General features: G+C 39.1%; 1 protein-coding gene across 1 annotated transcript in view; it reads right to left on the reverse strand.

Annotated features, from left to right (window-relative positions):
- Positions 1-323: 323 nt before the first annotated feature.
- Positions 324-16,939, reverse strand: part of LOC137640257 (uncharacterized) — an 84,902-nt gene continuing 68,286 nt past the window's right edge. Inside the window, exon 14 of the mRNA XM_068372847.1 lies at positions 324-7,499. Coding sequence (XP_068228948.1) covers positions 7,173-7,499 — 327 coding nt within the window. The 3' untranslated portion in view covers positions 324-7,172. The remainder of the gene's footprint in view (positions 7,500-16,939) is intronic.

Consider the following 16,939-nt stretch of genomic DNA (forward strand, 5'->3'; position numbering starts at 1 on the left):
GTTCCACTGTATTTAATTTTCCCATTTGTATTTCTCTTACACTTAGTATCTTCATATAAAGAAAATAGTGCATATTTTGCTACAACGGTTATGGTCATTCATTACATTTTTCATAGCATATATCGTGTGAACTATGGTGCTTTGTACACAATATCTAGTAATTATAATATGGCCTTAATCCTTTTGAAAAACTTACATACTTCAACTCGGATGAAAATAATGTTGGGATGCAGAGCTTGCATGAAAAATAAACATTTATTGAGTTTAGCAAACAAAAGTTTTCAAATTGAAACATAGGTATGCAGGGAAGTAACAATACAAACTCCTTTTATTCTTTTTATTAATTTCTTTTCATAAGACATGTGCTTTTTCAAAAATTCACTGAATATAATTAAATAATAATTTATAGTTTAATACATGTCATTTACATTTTATGCTATAGCAACAGACTCCTTTAATGCTACATTTATGTGAAAGAGTGTCTTGTTGCTACAGTATCTATTACCATACACTATACATATACTTCTACTACGTATGTGACAATAGTTGTGTTATAGTTATCGTCAATTCCACCAAGATGAGAGGTAGCATGTGCTTGGATAATCTAGTCTTCAGGAATTTGTGTTATTGACAAGCTTTTCCTTCCATAGTTACTATTTCAGGAATTATACATAATACTGTACGTAGGTTTTCATTTGTAGTGGAGCTCTGCTAAATTGATATTGCCCATCAAATGAATTAGAAGTTGAGAATTTTGTTTAAATTTTATTTTCCACCCAGCACACAGGCAAAGCACACTTACCATTACATTTCATAAATAAATAAGTTAAATGCATCCATACAGACTGTTTCATCAGTAAACAACTACCATGCAACTGTTTAGAAACTTTATTCTTTTAACTGAGGAAAATAATGTAGTTTCCTTATGACGTATCAGGATTACTTAGCTAATACTGTACTGGAGATTTAATCATAGAAAAAAAAAAAGAAATCTATTGAATGTTGAACACTGTAGCTTATTGTATATACCACTGTTAAACATGCAAAGCTAAAAAATAAAAATCTTAAAATTTTTTGAAAAATACATAACTTGAGGGGTTACACAAAGTTTGGTAGATGGTGTTTCTATAAATCAGCTGAAACTGGAAAAGTACTCATAAAGGAACTGACTAGAAGAAATGCAGCAAGAATGAAAGTACATATGTTCACTGTACACTGTATCTCGGAAAAGATGCTCAAAATGCCCGCTTATGAATGATTTGAAAATGATCTTGAAATTGTTCATGGATGGATAAATCTCATGATTTCCAAGCAATTGCATATACCTTTACAATAGCTTTAGTAAATATTGTACATACTGATATAAAGTATCTATAAAACTGATACTAATATAAATGTTTATCGCCCACATCACATTTTGGTGTACAGTAACTCCTACTTTATAACCGGTATTTCTTAAAGCATGGCTGAGGCACAAATCTCATAAACTGGAAGGTCTTACAACTTCCAATTGATGGTGTTTGTATCTTGTCCTGCTGTTGTGAATAAGCATTCATAAGAATTTAATTTATTTATTGCAGCAAGGAATGAGCTGAATGATGGAAAACATTTCTAGAGTAATCTGTTTATGGGTAATATAAGTTATTGTTAAACAGCTTTTCTTGTAGAAGTACAATATAGTTATATATTATACGCTGCTCTTGGCAAAGCAATATGAGAGTAAATTGCAATATGCACAATTCTGATGCAAGTCTGTTATCTAGCACTTATTTCACGTTAATCTGCCACAAATCCGATACAGTAAAATTAGGAAACAAAAATTCCAATACTGTATTTTATAGTCCAATGAGAAAAGAAATTCCACAAAAATGGCTATGAATTTATTTCATAACAAATCCCATATATAATAATTTACCTCATTTTGTTATTGTATGACTACAAAAGGGACCAAATTATAATCACAGTAATGGACTAGCACTGTAACGTTTCCTGAAAGTTTCATCTGTATTTTATCAAAACATGATTTATTTCTTCTAAATGATTTTAGTGTTTTATAATAAAAATAAATTAAAGTGAACGTATATATAGTCAGTATCCAGGTATTATTATTGTCACAATTTTTATGATATTCTGCTGATTTATATGTACGATTGTACTCTTGGTGAAGAGTTTGATAACTTTCTTGTAGATTACCCCAGGTCCCCATTTTAATGTATCAAAACCAAATCTAAAAGTTTGAGGGTTTAAAGGTTGGAGAAACAAAGGACAGGAGAATGCCTTAGAGACCAACCATATACTGTATACATATGATCAGCACCCAAGCCCTTCTCTATCTGACAAGGCTAGCAATGGCAGAAGATGACTGCAAGTAAACCTATAGGCTCCCCCCCCCCATCCTCATCTTACAAAGAGGGTGAAATTTTGGAGACTACTGAAAGTTAAAGTTACCAGGTTTGAGCGTGGCTCGAACTCCTAACCAATGTGACGTTGCGCAAGCTCAAACAAATCATCTTTAATTTAAAAGAAATTATCCTGTAAATACTGCTTGTTTTCCCAGACAGTTATCATTAATTACTGTAATGAAACCAGCGTTTCTATTAGGGTAGTACTGTATAGTGCCTTAACAGACTTAGAATTTTTAGACTACTTTAATCATCAGCTTCATCATTATGAGGGGTATACTGGGCTCCCATGTTATGATTGTTACCTTTTGCTAATAAATCTATTAATTTGAATGATAAATTCTAAGTTCAATTTAGTTTAGACTGGAAATTATATGGAATGGCTGTAGTAGAAAGAGAGTTATTATGTTTTAAGTGTAGGCTCTTCTATAGGAGATCCGCTACTTGAAAGATTTTGTTAACTAACAGAAAGCAAGATCATAGAAGGCACTGGTGAGTTGACGGGCTAATTTACAGGAAACAACTTCTTTCATAAACTTATATTCATTGCCAAAACAACAATACCTTACTGACAGTTGCTACTATTGATATTCATGTTTAAAAGTTTAAGAGGAGGCATAACACTACTGTTAAAGTTTTTTCAGGTGTTTACAGTACAGTACTTACTTTTTACTTTATCTTTTTCACGTTTGAACATTCTATTCTTTGACAGATTATTTTCCTAGTCCCTGGTTATCATGTTTGCTTTAAAATGAATATTTTTCTCATTAAGAACAATAACAATAATAATATGATAATAGTAATAATAATAATAATGATAATAATGCAGTCACCAGTTATGAATGTTATATTAAGAGGTAATGGGATTTTATCCTCATGCTTTGTTAAAACTATAACTGCAGTTCTTTAGTTACTTATATAAAGGCAATGATTTTCTTGCACAAGTTTAAAATATGGTTTTCTTCAATGCTAATAACAAATTGTTCCCAAGAAATTAATTTTGATAAATCTAATTTTGAGAGCATGAATACAGCGGGGGTAGAACACAGAAATTAGTTTACTAAAGGAATATTGTTACTGAATATACAATAAAGGTAGAGGGTAAATACTAACTAAGAGTATACACTAACAAATTTTGATGCTAAATTAGACTGGATTTGGAATAGGATGTTTTGTTGTGAATTTATGCTTTACGCAGGTCAATTGCATGCTAGTAATTCAAAACTTGCCAATACTAAGGTCATCATGGCTATTGAAAACATATTTTAGGTGATTGGGACATTTGGATTATTTATTTGCCTGTTATAATTTTTATAGGAGCAAGATTTTTAAATTTATATGAAGGGAGGAAAGAAATGAAAAATGCTTGAGAAGAAGAGAAACTTCCCTGTATTAATAGAAGACACGAAGACTAAAGGTTATCTACTACTTGATTAAGACATGAAATGAATTCCCTCCACTTTCTATTGCTTCTTGAGCTCTTATAAAGTCTAGGTCTTCATTTATCCTTGTTTACTTTTATTTCTTGCACCTTACTCTAGAGGTCTAGCCCTGCTACCACTTATCTAGTGCTTTCCTGACTAACTGCTCCTTGTTCATTCTCATCATATGTCAAAATATATTCTAATCTTTGAGTTCTTAGTCTTTTTAGTTTCTGTTCACCACAAAAACTTAATATTATGCAATATCAAAACCCTCATTAAGTTTGTTAACAAGGTGGTTTTATGTCTATAGAATTTGACCACAGAAAAGAAAAGGAGAAAGAAATAGTTGGATATTACCTGTTTAAATGTATACTTGAAGCAGTCACTTCTCAGTCCCTGTTAATTCACCATTAAATAACTATCTTATATTGGTTGAAGCAAGTTATTTTTTCTATTTAATCTTTACCAGTAAAATTTTGTAAATTCTAAGTAACCCATAATTGTTCCCCATTTGTTTCTTTGTAACTGCAGTCATATTTTCAAACCAAACAACTATCAGTCATCACCAATATAGAAGGATTTACACTACACAACTTCTCGGACCCTGTTCTCCCTTTGGTTTTTATGGATAATGATAAAAGAAAAGAAAAACACCAGATTCCTTCAACAATAGATATAGGTTTGAAAGTAGCATAGTGCATAACCAACTGAAAGAGAGGAGAGGAGAGGACATTACTTTTCAATTAACTCATATATTAAATATATGTTTACTTATACACATAAATCATTCTATGTTCTGCAGAGTTTTTCATTTCAGTGTGACTACAATGCAATATATATCTAAGGTACATTACCATGATGAATTCAGTGCTTAACAACCGCTACAACACTCTTTCTGGGAGTATGGATAATATACAATTGAGTAAATTTGCATTACTATTTAACTGCTACATGCCAAACATGTTAAACAACAGACATATATCTGCACTTGGCAACACCCAAATCCTCCAAAACAAAAATGTTGATAAAAGTTTAATATTTTACCCCTATATGAAAATTATTGTGTTAGAAATTTATCATCAAAAACTAACACCACTCATAAATATTTTATATTAATAATTTCACATGTTTTTATAGTTATTTGAAACATTTAATTTATTGATTCCTTTACTATTAACCGACAAAAAATATAAGAAATTTATTAACTAAAAATCCCTCTAATAAAAGTTAATTTACACTTTGCACAAAGGAAGAAAAAAAAAGCAAGATTTTCCATCTACACTTTCTTTAGACAATCTGTTCCCAGAAAATGACCAAGAGGAGTACTACATCCTGGAAAAGTTTATAAAAGATTAAAGAATATTTTGAAAATTAAATCGCATATTCACCAAGACTCCATAATTTTGCTGAGAGACCAACTTTTGGATCAGAATTATAAGGAAATATTACTAAAAACTCGACTAATGAAAGGGATAAAAGGCATATCTGTGCCTCGTAATTTTTAAAAGAAATGTTTATTGAATCTTAAAACAGATACTTTCTTCTAGAATACATAATAGATTCTTCTGAATCATTTCTGAAGTACATAACCAGTGTTAGATATACTCTATGAAAGGTTAAGATTGGATTTCTTAGCCCTTCAAATGACTTAATGGCTAATCTTTGATCACACACTACCCTTACATCTAGTGGGTCACCATTGAAACATACACTTAGCTTAGAGGTATGGAAGGTCCCCTCATGGTGTAGGTTCATTAATTCCAAAGGAAGCTTTACTCTTACTTTAAAGATCTTATACCATATAGGCACTAGGTTATAAACTTAATAGCTAAAGTGGATGCCTTTTTCTGAGTAATAGTTTCCTCACTTCTGCTTGCAAGGCACCCTTATTTTTCCAGATGCTTTACATTTAAGTATTTGGTTTTACACTATATACAGATCAGGCAAAGATGTGTTTACTTTCAGAATGAAGGTCTCATAATACTGTATACTGACCAATATGGGCAGGAAATCAGACTACGTTTGATAATCATGTATTTTGCCTTAATATTTAATGTAGTCCTGGAAATGGACTCGGGCAAAAAAAGTAATGTCACCCAGAAATAGTGTGTTTATTTATCTGTATTTCATCTTATACTGTACAGTATATGGTGTATAGATGAATTTCTACTTGTAGGAGATATCAGACTAGCTGCTACTATACTCTTATAAATTCTCCAGAGGAACAAATGCATCGTTATTAAGTAATCTTCAACTTGAAAATCTTCACTCCAAAATACAGTTTTTTATATCATAATCATTTGCCCTGTTTGTATTTTACACTTTTCATCTGATTCATGAAGAGGCACACATTACTGGTGTCTATAATCTATGCATTATCAGTGACCTTATCTTGATACATTATATACAAAATTACATTATCTCCATGATAAAAATTCTGATATTTTCAAATAAGCATGCATATCAACAAATTAATATTTTGTTAACTAAAACAAAATAAAAGTAATTTGTGGTGTAAATTCCTAAGCTGCACAGTATATATTAATAGTTTATGACCTTACATACCATTTCTGCATACATCTAAATAAGATTTTTGTCAATAGATGTATTGCTAGTTTCTATATCTAATAAAGTTTCCATTTCTAGAGGATTGATTTCACATACGTTTATTCACACACATACACACACACGCACACCACCTGCAAAACCATTGTAACACCCATTCACACTAAAATTTTAAAATTCTCTTTGGGATATTTTCTTTAAATTGCTGTTGAAAAAGTGCAATATAACTACATATCAAGTTGTTAATATTGAGACACTAATTCAGTATGCACAAAAGTTTTATTTTAGGTATATTCTTCTTTTCACTATATTTCTGCATTATACTGTAGAATATTACAAATATGAATAAAAATAAGTTTACCTGACAGTGACAGCAATGATCTGTTTTATTAATTTTTTAAAAATAAATCTACAATAGTTAAAGCTAAATTCTAAAAAAAAATCACAGGCACTAATATACATATTTCATATATAAAATATTTTTAAAACATTTGCTTATAAAATTACAAAAGACACCACGCAAGTTACACAATGTCACTCATACACATTCTCACTCTGTGCTGTGGAAAAAATAAAACATTCATTCTATTGACACCTGAGAAATAAAAAAAGACAGAACTAAACCATTCCTATGGCCTTTAGATACAGCTGTAACAAGGGTGCTAGACCTGACAGTTGTGCAATGCAGTAGCTAAATATGGTTGTGTCACAATATACATACAACTACACATGACAAGAAACAATTTAACATTTTCCTAATGTCTTTAAAACAAAGGCTCTGTTATTTCTTTTTTGCTGTGATTGTATGTTCACTTTTTCTCTTTTGTGGAGAATGTCTCCCTTTAACTGGCGAGATATTGTTACTATCAGCAAGAGCACTTGCGCACGAGTTGCTTTCACCTTCATTTAAATCTTCCAATTCTACTTTTGGCGCCTTTTTAACGTTAGTTAACTTCACACTAAACACAACCTCTCCCTCATCTAAATCTTGTGTTTTGCCCAATAGGAAATCGAGGAACTTCCGAAGGGCTGCATAAAACGGCACTTTGTCTACAGCTCTTGGAAGTTGTGCACATCTAGCGGATGATGATGGCATGACCCAGATATGCTAGGAAAGAAAATTAAAGAATTACAATGTATAATGGATATAGTGGTAAAGAATGAAAAAACAAAATTTAGAAATTCTATACATAGCAATTAAAACAAAAGAAGTTTCACTATAAATGACTGTTCAAGCTTATTTTGAGAAACTATACGTTTACAATCTTTGGAAAAGTAATAGCTCAGATTTAACTATAATTATCTCAGAGTTTATGCTTCAGTTGGAGATGAATATAATTTGACCATAAAAGAAAGCCTTTCTGAGACAAATCAGCAACATAAATGATGGTTTACCCTCAAATATCTAATCTCTACCATTTGTTGTAAGCATAACATTTTTCCTATGCTTAAATCAGAGAGCCCTCTCACTCCCTGTCCAAAATAAAACGTAACCCTTTTGACTGACATGTTTGACAGTAAGCAGAGCAATGAGAAACCCAATTTTCCCCTTAAGCTAAACAAACTAGTTTATCTTTTTTGTACCACAAAATTAGGAATCTTTTACCTAACCTTTGATGCTTATGGAGTTGTAGAGTCAAAAGGTATTTTCCTTTTTTGTGTGAAGCCATCTGATTTCCTAGCTCCTCAGTTTTATGGTATCTTTTGCAAGTTAGCTACAACAGTTTCTTTTTTGCATTTTTTAAGGATTACTAATGTTACTCCATCAAGTTAATGTGGTTGTGGTAGTTTTAGCCAAGCTTACTACCTTCTAATTTCTATAACTCTCATACTATTTAAAGCTTTTGAATGTCAGTTGGCAAAATGACTGAATGCATGTACGGGAAAAAATCCTATGTTCACAAATTTTCAATTATTGAAGGTTACAGGTCAATGCTTAATACAATTGTGAAACACGCTGGGTTAGATTTATTAACTTCAAATATCATTGCAGATGTTTACAGGTCTTAGGTCCTGATTAAGAACCATTCAGGTCTTTAATTTTAAGGAACCCCTTTTGTAATATACAGTACACTGTTCATTGAAATTTGGATGACAGTCATAATTATGAACCATTGAGAAAGAAAGGCTTAAAGGATTCCATATTAAGAGACACTTCATTTTGGCTTTGGTTTTGGACAAATTTATTGAATTAGTAAAGGATTTACCTAAAAGTGTAGGTTTAGCTGTGGATAATATGGTTTTATTAAATTTATCAAGTTACAGAGCCAAGAATGAAAGAATTTATATTAATATTCCTTCATTAAGTTGCAAAGTGAATAGAGATAAAGGAGATGACTTCAAAGCCATATTTCCTTCCTCCAGATATCAGCTTATCAACATAAAACAAATCATTCCAACTCTTAAACAACCATACAAACCAATAGAGAGACAAGAGAGTGCACTCACCAGCATTATACTCCAACCACAACAAAACCAATCAGATGACTAACTCTTCAACAATCTCCTTCACTGTCAACAACACCACGCGACGTGACGTCACACAAACAACTCGTCTCTTCATGTTTTTCTGACAATCTTCTCTATATATCTTTATATTCGCCCTTTCTAATAATATCACAAATTTTTAAGTAATTTGTATTTTTCCTAACATACTTACATAGAACTACCTTCTTAGGAGTTACTGGCTAACTCTACCTAACCGACCAGCTCTTTGTATAGTTTATTTCCCTCTTCTCGTTTTCTACAGGGTCAACCTCTGGCAGTGTGGTACATGCCCGAGGCGACCCCGGGGTCAGGCATCGTGATATCTCAGGTCGACTCTCCAGTAAGTTTCTGGTCGCGACGTGATATACATTTCGCCGCGCTCTCTCTTACCTGTGCGACCCTCGTGTCCCCCAATCCTTTGTGCTTACCGCGTGTTGCCCACTTGTTTTCATTTCACTTTCCCGTTCATCCTTGTGTCTCTTGGTGTGTTAGCGTTGTGTTATGGAGCATCCTCGTCGTTGCCCTGGGCCTGTGGCTGGGAAGTCTTGCGGGGCTTTCCTCTCCAAGCCTGAGGTTGATCCCCACTTCCTGTGTTCCACGTGTAGGGGGAAAGCGTGTTCCCCTACCTCTACGTGCCCGGAATGTGCTGATTGGACTGAGATCCAGTGGGTGCGCTTCGGGACGAAGAAGAAGAAGGCAACTAAGAAGTTGCCTAAGGATTCAAGCATTTCTTCGCCTGCAGGTTCGCCAGACGATTCGGCAGACCGTAGCGCCCGCTCTTCTCCCTACCCAGCGTAGGGGACGAGGTAAGTCCGTTGCGGGGAAGAGGCCCATTGCCCTTCCCCAAGAGTCTGATTTTCCTGTGGGGGATGTGTCCAGTGTGGGGCCTGAGTGGAGTGCAGAAGTGTGGGTAGGAGGCAAGGGCCTGGTGCCCGCAGGTCCCGTCGCCTCGGAAGATCCTATGTGGGGTAGGCCAAGTGCCGATACTTCCCCTGCCTCGTGGCGTGTTTCGAGTGCTTCGACCGCCGGGGGAGACACGGAGAAAGGTAGTTCGACGTCTTCGGACCCCGCCACGTGGGTGAAACCTAGGACTCCCTTCAGGTCTCCCGTTAGAGAGCAGGTAGATCAGTGGCTCTGTAAAGGACTCGCGGGGACCCCTCCGGCTCCCTCGGCTACGCTACCCCCCGTGTTTCTGCAACTGCCCGCACCTGAGAAACGACGTGATTTTCGTCTTCTTCGTCATCAAAGGACGAAGACAGGAACCTGATCAAAAGGAAGAGGGAAAAATCCCGAAGGAAGAAAAAGTATCGTTCCCGCTCGAGGCATGGTAGGAAATGGTCGAAGTCCTCTAAGAAAAAAGCGAAGAGGAGTAAGTCAAAGGACTGGGTGAATGTCACAGTGCCCTGGAGCGAGCTGTTTAGGTTTTCCACAGCCGCGGCCGCTTCCGGGTGGCTCCCTAGAGCCTCGCCTTTGTTGTGTCACCCTCCTAGCTCCTCCTTCGACCTAGCCGCCTGGCGGGAGGGCTCGAACCGAGACCCCCGTGCATTGTTTAACCCTACAGTAGCCTTCGCCCCTTCTTCCCTTAGGAAGGATATAAGGAGTATGAAGGAAGGCTTAGCGTCGACCACGGGCACCTTGGAGGCCTTCCTTAAGCACCAAGGTCCGCATGGATCCCCCATCCACGGAGCCCCCCGTGGAACAAGGTACTCCCATGACGGATGCCTTTGTATCCACAGGGCAGACCATACCACTGGCAGGCTCGGAGGACGTTGGTACTCCCATGACGGATGCCTTCGTCCCCACGGGGCAGCCCGTACCACTAGCAGGCCCGTCGGGCGTTGTTTTTCCCACCGTCACGGCTTACCCCCGTACGGAGGAACTGGTGACGGAAGACCTGGTGGAAGGAGGGGAGTGCTCGACGGACGACATCTCCTCCTACCGTAAGGTACTGGCCCTCATCCGAAGACACCACCGGTTGGATGAGCCCAAGCCCTCAGCTGCAAAGGCAGTACTTTCCGGACTGTCCAGGATGATCGATAGTCCGGTACAACAAAAGCCATCTCTGTCTCTCCCTCTCGCTCAAGACGTAAAGCTGGGGATGGAACAGATCGATGGATACTTGGCAGGACTAGCAGAGGCCCCCAGAAGCCAGAGTTCATAACCATTCAAATTTATTTAAAAAACTTATCATTGGAAAAAGTACTAGCCACAGCTCAAGGGAGTACCAAATCTATATTGCAAAAAATTTTTTTTTATAAACTTTTTCTCACAGACTGTTTTTGAAAACTGCAGGGCTTGGGTAGGGAGTTTTGAATAAGTAGGTAGGTGATACCTTACACAAGGGGGAAGTCCAAACGTTCTGCAGTGTGCTTAAGAATGGAATTGTCTTTAAGAATAGTGTAGCAAAGAAAAGTGAAGATCTCTTTAATTATTCCAAATCAAGCCAAACATGGAATGCTATTAAAGTTTATAGGATGAGAGATCAGAATGTTTTACATATTCAAATTCAAAAATGGTTTATTACCCAGCCCTAAGGATTGTGGTAGTCAGAAATGTGACTCCTAGGTATGATTCATAGAAATTAATTCTAATAGAATTCATTATTTCAATATTTGCTTGCAAGTCACGTGTTTCCCACCCTCCTCCTCCTCCTCCCTTTCAGTGATTGAAAGAGATTTGAGGCTATAAAAAGTAAGCTAAGATTTCAGTGATATGAAAAACAGAGTTGGCTTGCTGTATCAGCCTGGAGGGATTGGACGGAAGGGAGAGAGAGGGAGAGCTTTTATTTTTGTTTTTGTGGCTCACGCTTTGAATGTAAAACATTAGCAATTTGACTTGCTTGGAAATATCAAAATAATAAATTTTATTATTAACATTTAGTTGTTGATAATGTTGCTCAGATTAAATCTAGATTCTGGAGAAGCAATATGAAAAATAGGAGAGGTTCATAGACACAAAGGCAAACTTATTAAGATAGAAATTTGTTATCAAAATTGTTTGGTAACTGGTAAGTAAGCTTATTCTAAGAATAGAATAATATTGGGTACCATCTTTTTTAATACAATTCAAAATATGCAAAATCTAATAGCGCAGTCTTAATTAGAAGTTAGTGCATTTTCTTTCAAATACACTAAATGAAAATTAGCGCTATACATCAAAACAACCAAGCTATTTCAAATACAGTACTATTATCTTAACATGTAGAAAAATGTTATTTTTATAATAAAATAAATTTTTGAATATACTTACCCGGTGATTATATAAGCTGCAGCTCTGCTGCCCGACAGAAAAACTCTACGCTCGAAATCCGCCAGCGATCTCTATGCAGGTAGGGGGTGTACTTCAACAGCGCCATCTGTCGAGCAGGTACTCAGTACTCAATGTAAACACAGAACTCAATTTTCTCCTCGGTCCACTGGGTCTCTATTGGGGAGGAAGGAAAGGTCCTTTAATATATAATCACCGGGTAAGTATATTCAAAAATTTATTTTATTATAAAAATAACATTTCTCAATATTAAACTTAGCCGGTGATTATATAAGCTGATTCACACCCAGGGGGGTGGGTAGAGACCAGCATTAATTGTTTACATTATTATGAGCTAAGGGTTTCGTATTTCATTTTAGCAGTTATTCAAAATAACAAACATAAAATAAATAAGTACCTGGTAAGGAAGTCGACTTGAACAATTACTCTGCCTTTTTTAAGTACGTCTTCCTTACTGAGCCTCGCGATCCTCTTAGGATGCTGAGCGACTCCTAGGAGCTGAAGTATCAAGGGTTGCAACCCATACTACAGGACCTCATCAAAACCTCTAATCTAGGCGCTTCTCAAGAAAAGAATTTGACCACCCGCCAAATCAACCAGGATGCGAAAGGCTTCTTAGCCTTCCGGACAACCCAAAAAAACAACAATAAAAAACATTTCAAGAGAAAGATTAAAAAAGGTTATGGAATTAGGGGAATGTAGTGGTTGAGCCCTCACCCACTACTGCACTCGCTGCTACGAATGGTCCCAGGGTGTAGCAGTTCTCGTAAAGAGACTGGACATCTTTAAGATAAAAAGACGCGAACACTGACTTGCTTCTCCAATAGGTTGCGTCCATTATACTCTGCAGAGATCTATTTTGTTTAAAAGCCACTGAAGTAGCGACAGCTCTAACTTCATGTGTCTTTACCTTCAGCACAGCATGGTCTTCTTCATTCAGATGGGAATGAGCTTCTCGTATCAACAGTCTGATATAATAGGAAACAGCATTCTTTGACCTAGGTAAAGAAGGTTTCTTAATAGAACACCATAAAGCTTCTGACTGTCCTCGTAAAGATTTAGTTCGTCTTAAATAGAACTTAAGAGCTCTAACAGGGCATAAGACTCTTTCTAGTTCATTTCCAACCATATTTGAAAGGCTTGGAATGTCGAACGATTTCGGCCAAGGGCGAGAAGGTAGCCCGTTTTTGGCTAGAAAACCAAGCTGTAAAGAACATGTAGCCGTTTCAGATGAAAATCCGATGTTCCTGCTGAAGGCGTGAATCTCACTGACTCTTTTAGCTGTGGCTAAGCAAACCAGGAAAAGAGTCTTTAAAGTGAGATCTTTAAAAGAGGCTGATTGTAGTGGCTCGAACCTTTCTGACATCAGGAATCTTAGTACCACGTCTAAATTCCATCCAGGTGTAGCCAAACGACGCTCCTTCGTGGTCTCAAAAGACTTAAGGAGGTCCTGTAGATCTTTGTTGTTGGAAAGATCTAAGCCTCTGTGACGGAAGACTGTTGCCAACATGCTTCTGTAACCTTTGATAGTGGGAGCTGAAAGGGATCTTTCTTTCCTCAGGTATAATAGGAAGTCAGCTATTTGGGTTACAGAGGTACTGGTTGAGGATACTGATACCGACTTGCACCAATTTCGGAAGACTTCCCACTTCGACTGGTAGACTCTAAGAGTGGATGTCCTCCTCGCTCTAGCAATCGCCCTGGCTGCCTCCTTCGAAAAGCCTCTAGCTCTAGAGAGTCTTTCGATAGTCTGAAGGCAGTCAGACGAAGAGCGTGGAGGTCTGGGTGTACCTTCTTTACGTGTGGCTGACGTAGAAGGTCCACTCTTAGAGGAAGAGCTCTGGGAACGTCCACCAGCCATTGAAGTACCTCGGTGAACCATTCTCTCGCGGGCCAGAGGGGAGCAACCAACTTCAACCTTGTCCCTTCGTGAGAGACGAACTTCTGCAGTACCTTGTTGACAATCTTGAACGGGGGGAATGCATAAAGGTCTAGATGTGACCAATCCAGTAGAAAGGCATCTGTATGAACTGCTGCTGGGTCCGGGATCGGTGAGCAATATATTGGGAGCCTCTTGGTCATCGAGGTTGCGAAGAGATCTATGGTAGGTTGGCCCCAAGTGGCCCATAGTCTCTTGCACACATCCTTGTGTAGGGTCCATTCTGTTGGGATGATTTGACCCTTCCGACTGAGGCAATCCGCCATAACATTCATATTGCCTTGTATGAACCTCGTTACTAGAGAAAGGTTTAGATCTCTTGACCAGGTGAGGAGGTCCCTTGCGATCTCGTACAACGTCATAGAATGGGTCCCTCCTTGCTTGGAGATGTACGCCAAGGCCGTGGTGTTGTCCGAGTTCACCTCCACCACTTTGCCTTGAAGGAGGGACTTGAAGCTTTTCAAGGCCAGATGAACTGCCAGTAGCTCCTTGCAGTTGATATGTAACGTTCTTTGATTCGAGTTCCACGTTCCCGAGCATTCCCGACCGTCTAGTGTCGCACCCCAGCCCGTGTCCGATGCGTCCGAGAAGAGAACGTGGTTGGGGGTCTGAACAGCCAGGGGCAGACCCTCTCTGAGGTTGATACTGTCCTTCCACCAAGTCAGTGCTGACTTCATCTTCCCGGAAATGGGGATCGAGACCGCTTCTAGCGTCTTGTCCTTTTTCCAGTAAACAGCTAGATGAAATTGAAGGGGACGGAGGTGTAGTCTCCCTAACGAAACGAACTGTTCCAGGGATGATAGCGTCCCTATCAGACTCATCCACTGTCTGACTGAACATCGTTTCTTCTTTAGCATGTTCTGGATGCATACCTGGGCTTGACTTGTTCTGGGGGCCGACAGAAAAGCCCAAAAAGCTTGACTGTGAATCTCCATCCCTAAGTACACTATAGTTTGGGATGGGACCAGTTGGGACTTTTCCATATTGACCAGGAGACCCAATTCCTTGATCAGATCTAGAGTCCACTTTAGATTCTCCAGACAGCGACGACTGGAAGACGCTCTTAGAAGCCAGTCGTCCAAATAGAGGGAGGCTCTGATATCCGCTAAATGCAGGAATTTGGCAATATTCCTCATCAGCCTCGTAAACACAAGAGGAGCCGTGCTTAGGCCAAAGCACAGGGCTTGAAATTGGTAGACAACCTTGTCGTAAATGAATCTCAGAAAAGGTTGGGATTCTGGGTGGATGGGGACGTGAAAGTATGCGTCCCTTAGGTCTAAAGAGACCATCCAGTCTTCCTTTCTGACCGCTGCTAGAACTGACTTTGTGGTCTCCATGGCGAACGTCTGCTTTGTGACAAAGACATTCAGCGCACTGACGTCTAGCACCAGCCTCCACCCTCCTGTCTTCTTTACCACTAAGAAGAGACGGTTGTAGAAGCCCGGGGATTGATGGTCCCGGACTTTGACTACAGCTCCCTTTTGTAGCAAGAGAGACACTTCCTGCTTCAAGGCTAGCCTCTTGTCTTCCTCTTTGTACCTGGGAGAGAGATCGATGGGAGACGTTGCTAGAGGGGGTTTGCGGACAAACGGGATCTTGAACCCTTCTCTTAGCAACTTCACAGATTGTGCATCTGCGCCCCTTTTCTCCCAGATCTGCCAGAAGTTCTTGAGTCTGGCTCCCACTGCTGTCTGAAGAAGGTGGCAGTCAGACTCTGCCTTTAAAGGACTTGGTACCTTTCTTCTTCCCACGTCTCCCTTCGGCACGAGCACCTCCTCTGCTGGAGGCTCTGCCACGAAAGGGCGGAATGAATCTGGACGCTGGAGTGTCCATCCTGGGTCTAGATACGGTAGGCAAAGCGGTGGCTTTGCGGGCAGAGGACGCAACCAGGTCATGGGTGTCCTTCTGAATCAAGGAGGTAGCAATCTCCTTTATCAATTCCTCTGGGAAGAGGCACTTTGAGAGAGGAGCAAAAAGAAGTTCCGATCTCTGACACGGTGTTACTCCCGCTGACAGGAACGAGCAAAGGTTTTCCCGTTTCTTGAGGACCCCGGAAACGAACAAAGCCGCAAGCTCACTGGATCCGTCACGTATGGCCTTGTCCATACAGGACATAATGAGCAAGGAAGTTTCCTTGTCCGAAGGGGAGATCTTCCTGCTCAACGCTCCCAAACACCAATCCAAAAAGTTAAAAACCTCGAAGGCTCTGAACACTCCTTTCAACAGATGGTCTAAGTCTGAAGGAGACCAACATATCTTAGAGCGTCTCATGGCTAGCCTGCGGGGAGAGTCTACTAGACTTGAGAAGTCGCCCTGGGCAGAGGCAGGAACTCCCAAGCCGAGAACTTCTCCCGTGGCATACCAGACGCTCGATCTGGAAGAGAGTCTCGCAGGGGGAAACGTAAATGCTGTCTTCCCAAGGTTCTTTTTGGACTGCATCCATTCTCCCAACACTCGTAAAGCTCTCTTAGACGAGCGGGCGAGGACGAGTTTCGTAAAGGCAGGCGCGGATGACTGCGAGCCTAAAGCGAACTCAGATGGAGGAGAGCGTGGGGCCGCAGATACAAACTGATCAGGATACATCTCCCTGAACAGTGCAAGAACTTTCCTAAAGTCCAAGGAGGGTTGCGTGGTCTTGGGTTCGTCGATGTCCGTATGCGGGTCGTCAGTGTGTGCAGCGTCGTCATCATCAGAGAGTCCATCATCTGAAAACTGAGGAGGAAGCGGCAAAGGAGTAGGAGTCGGCTGGTCAGCTGAGTCCGGCAGCACGGGTGCACGCGTGACTGAACCGGACGCAACGTCATGGAACTGTTGCCCAGTCTGTGAACTGGCAACAACCATAGCAGCGCGGGGAC

This window comes from Palaemon carinicauda, chromosome 4, assembly GCF_036898095.1.
Source record: "Palaemon carinicauda isolate YSFRI2023 chromosome 4, ASM3689809v2, whole genome shotgun sequence".
NCBI classification, from domain to species: Eukaryota; Metazoa; Arthropoda; class Malacostraca; order Decapoda; family Palaemonidae; genus Palaemon; species Palaemon carinicauda.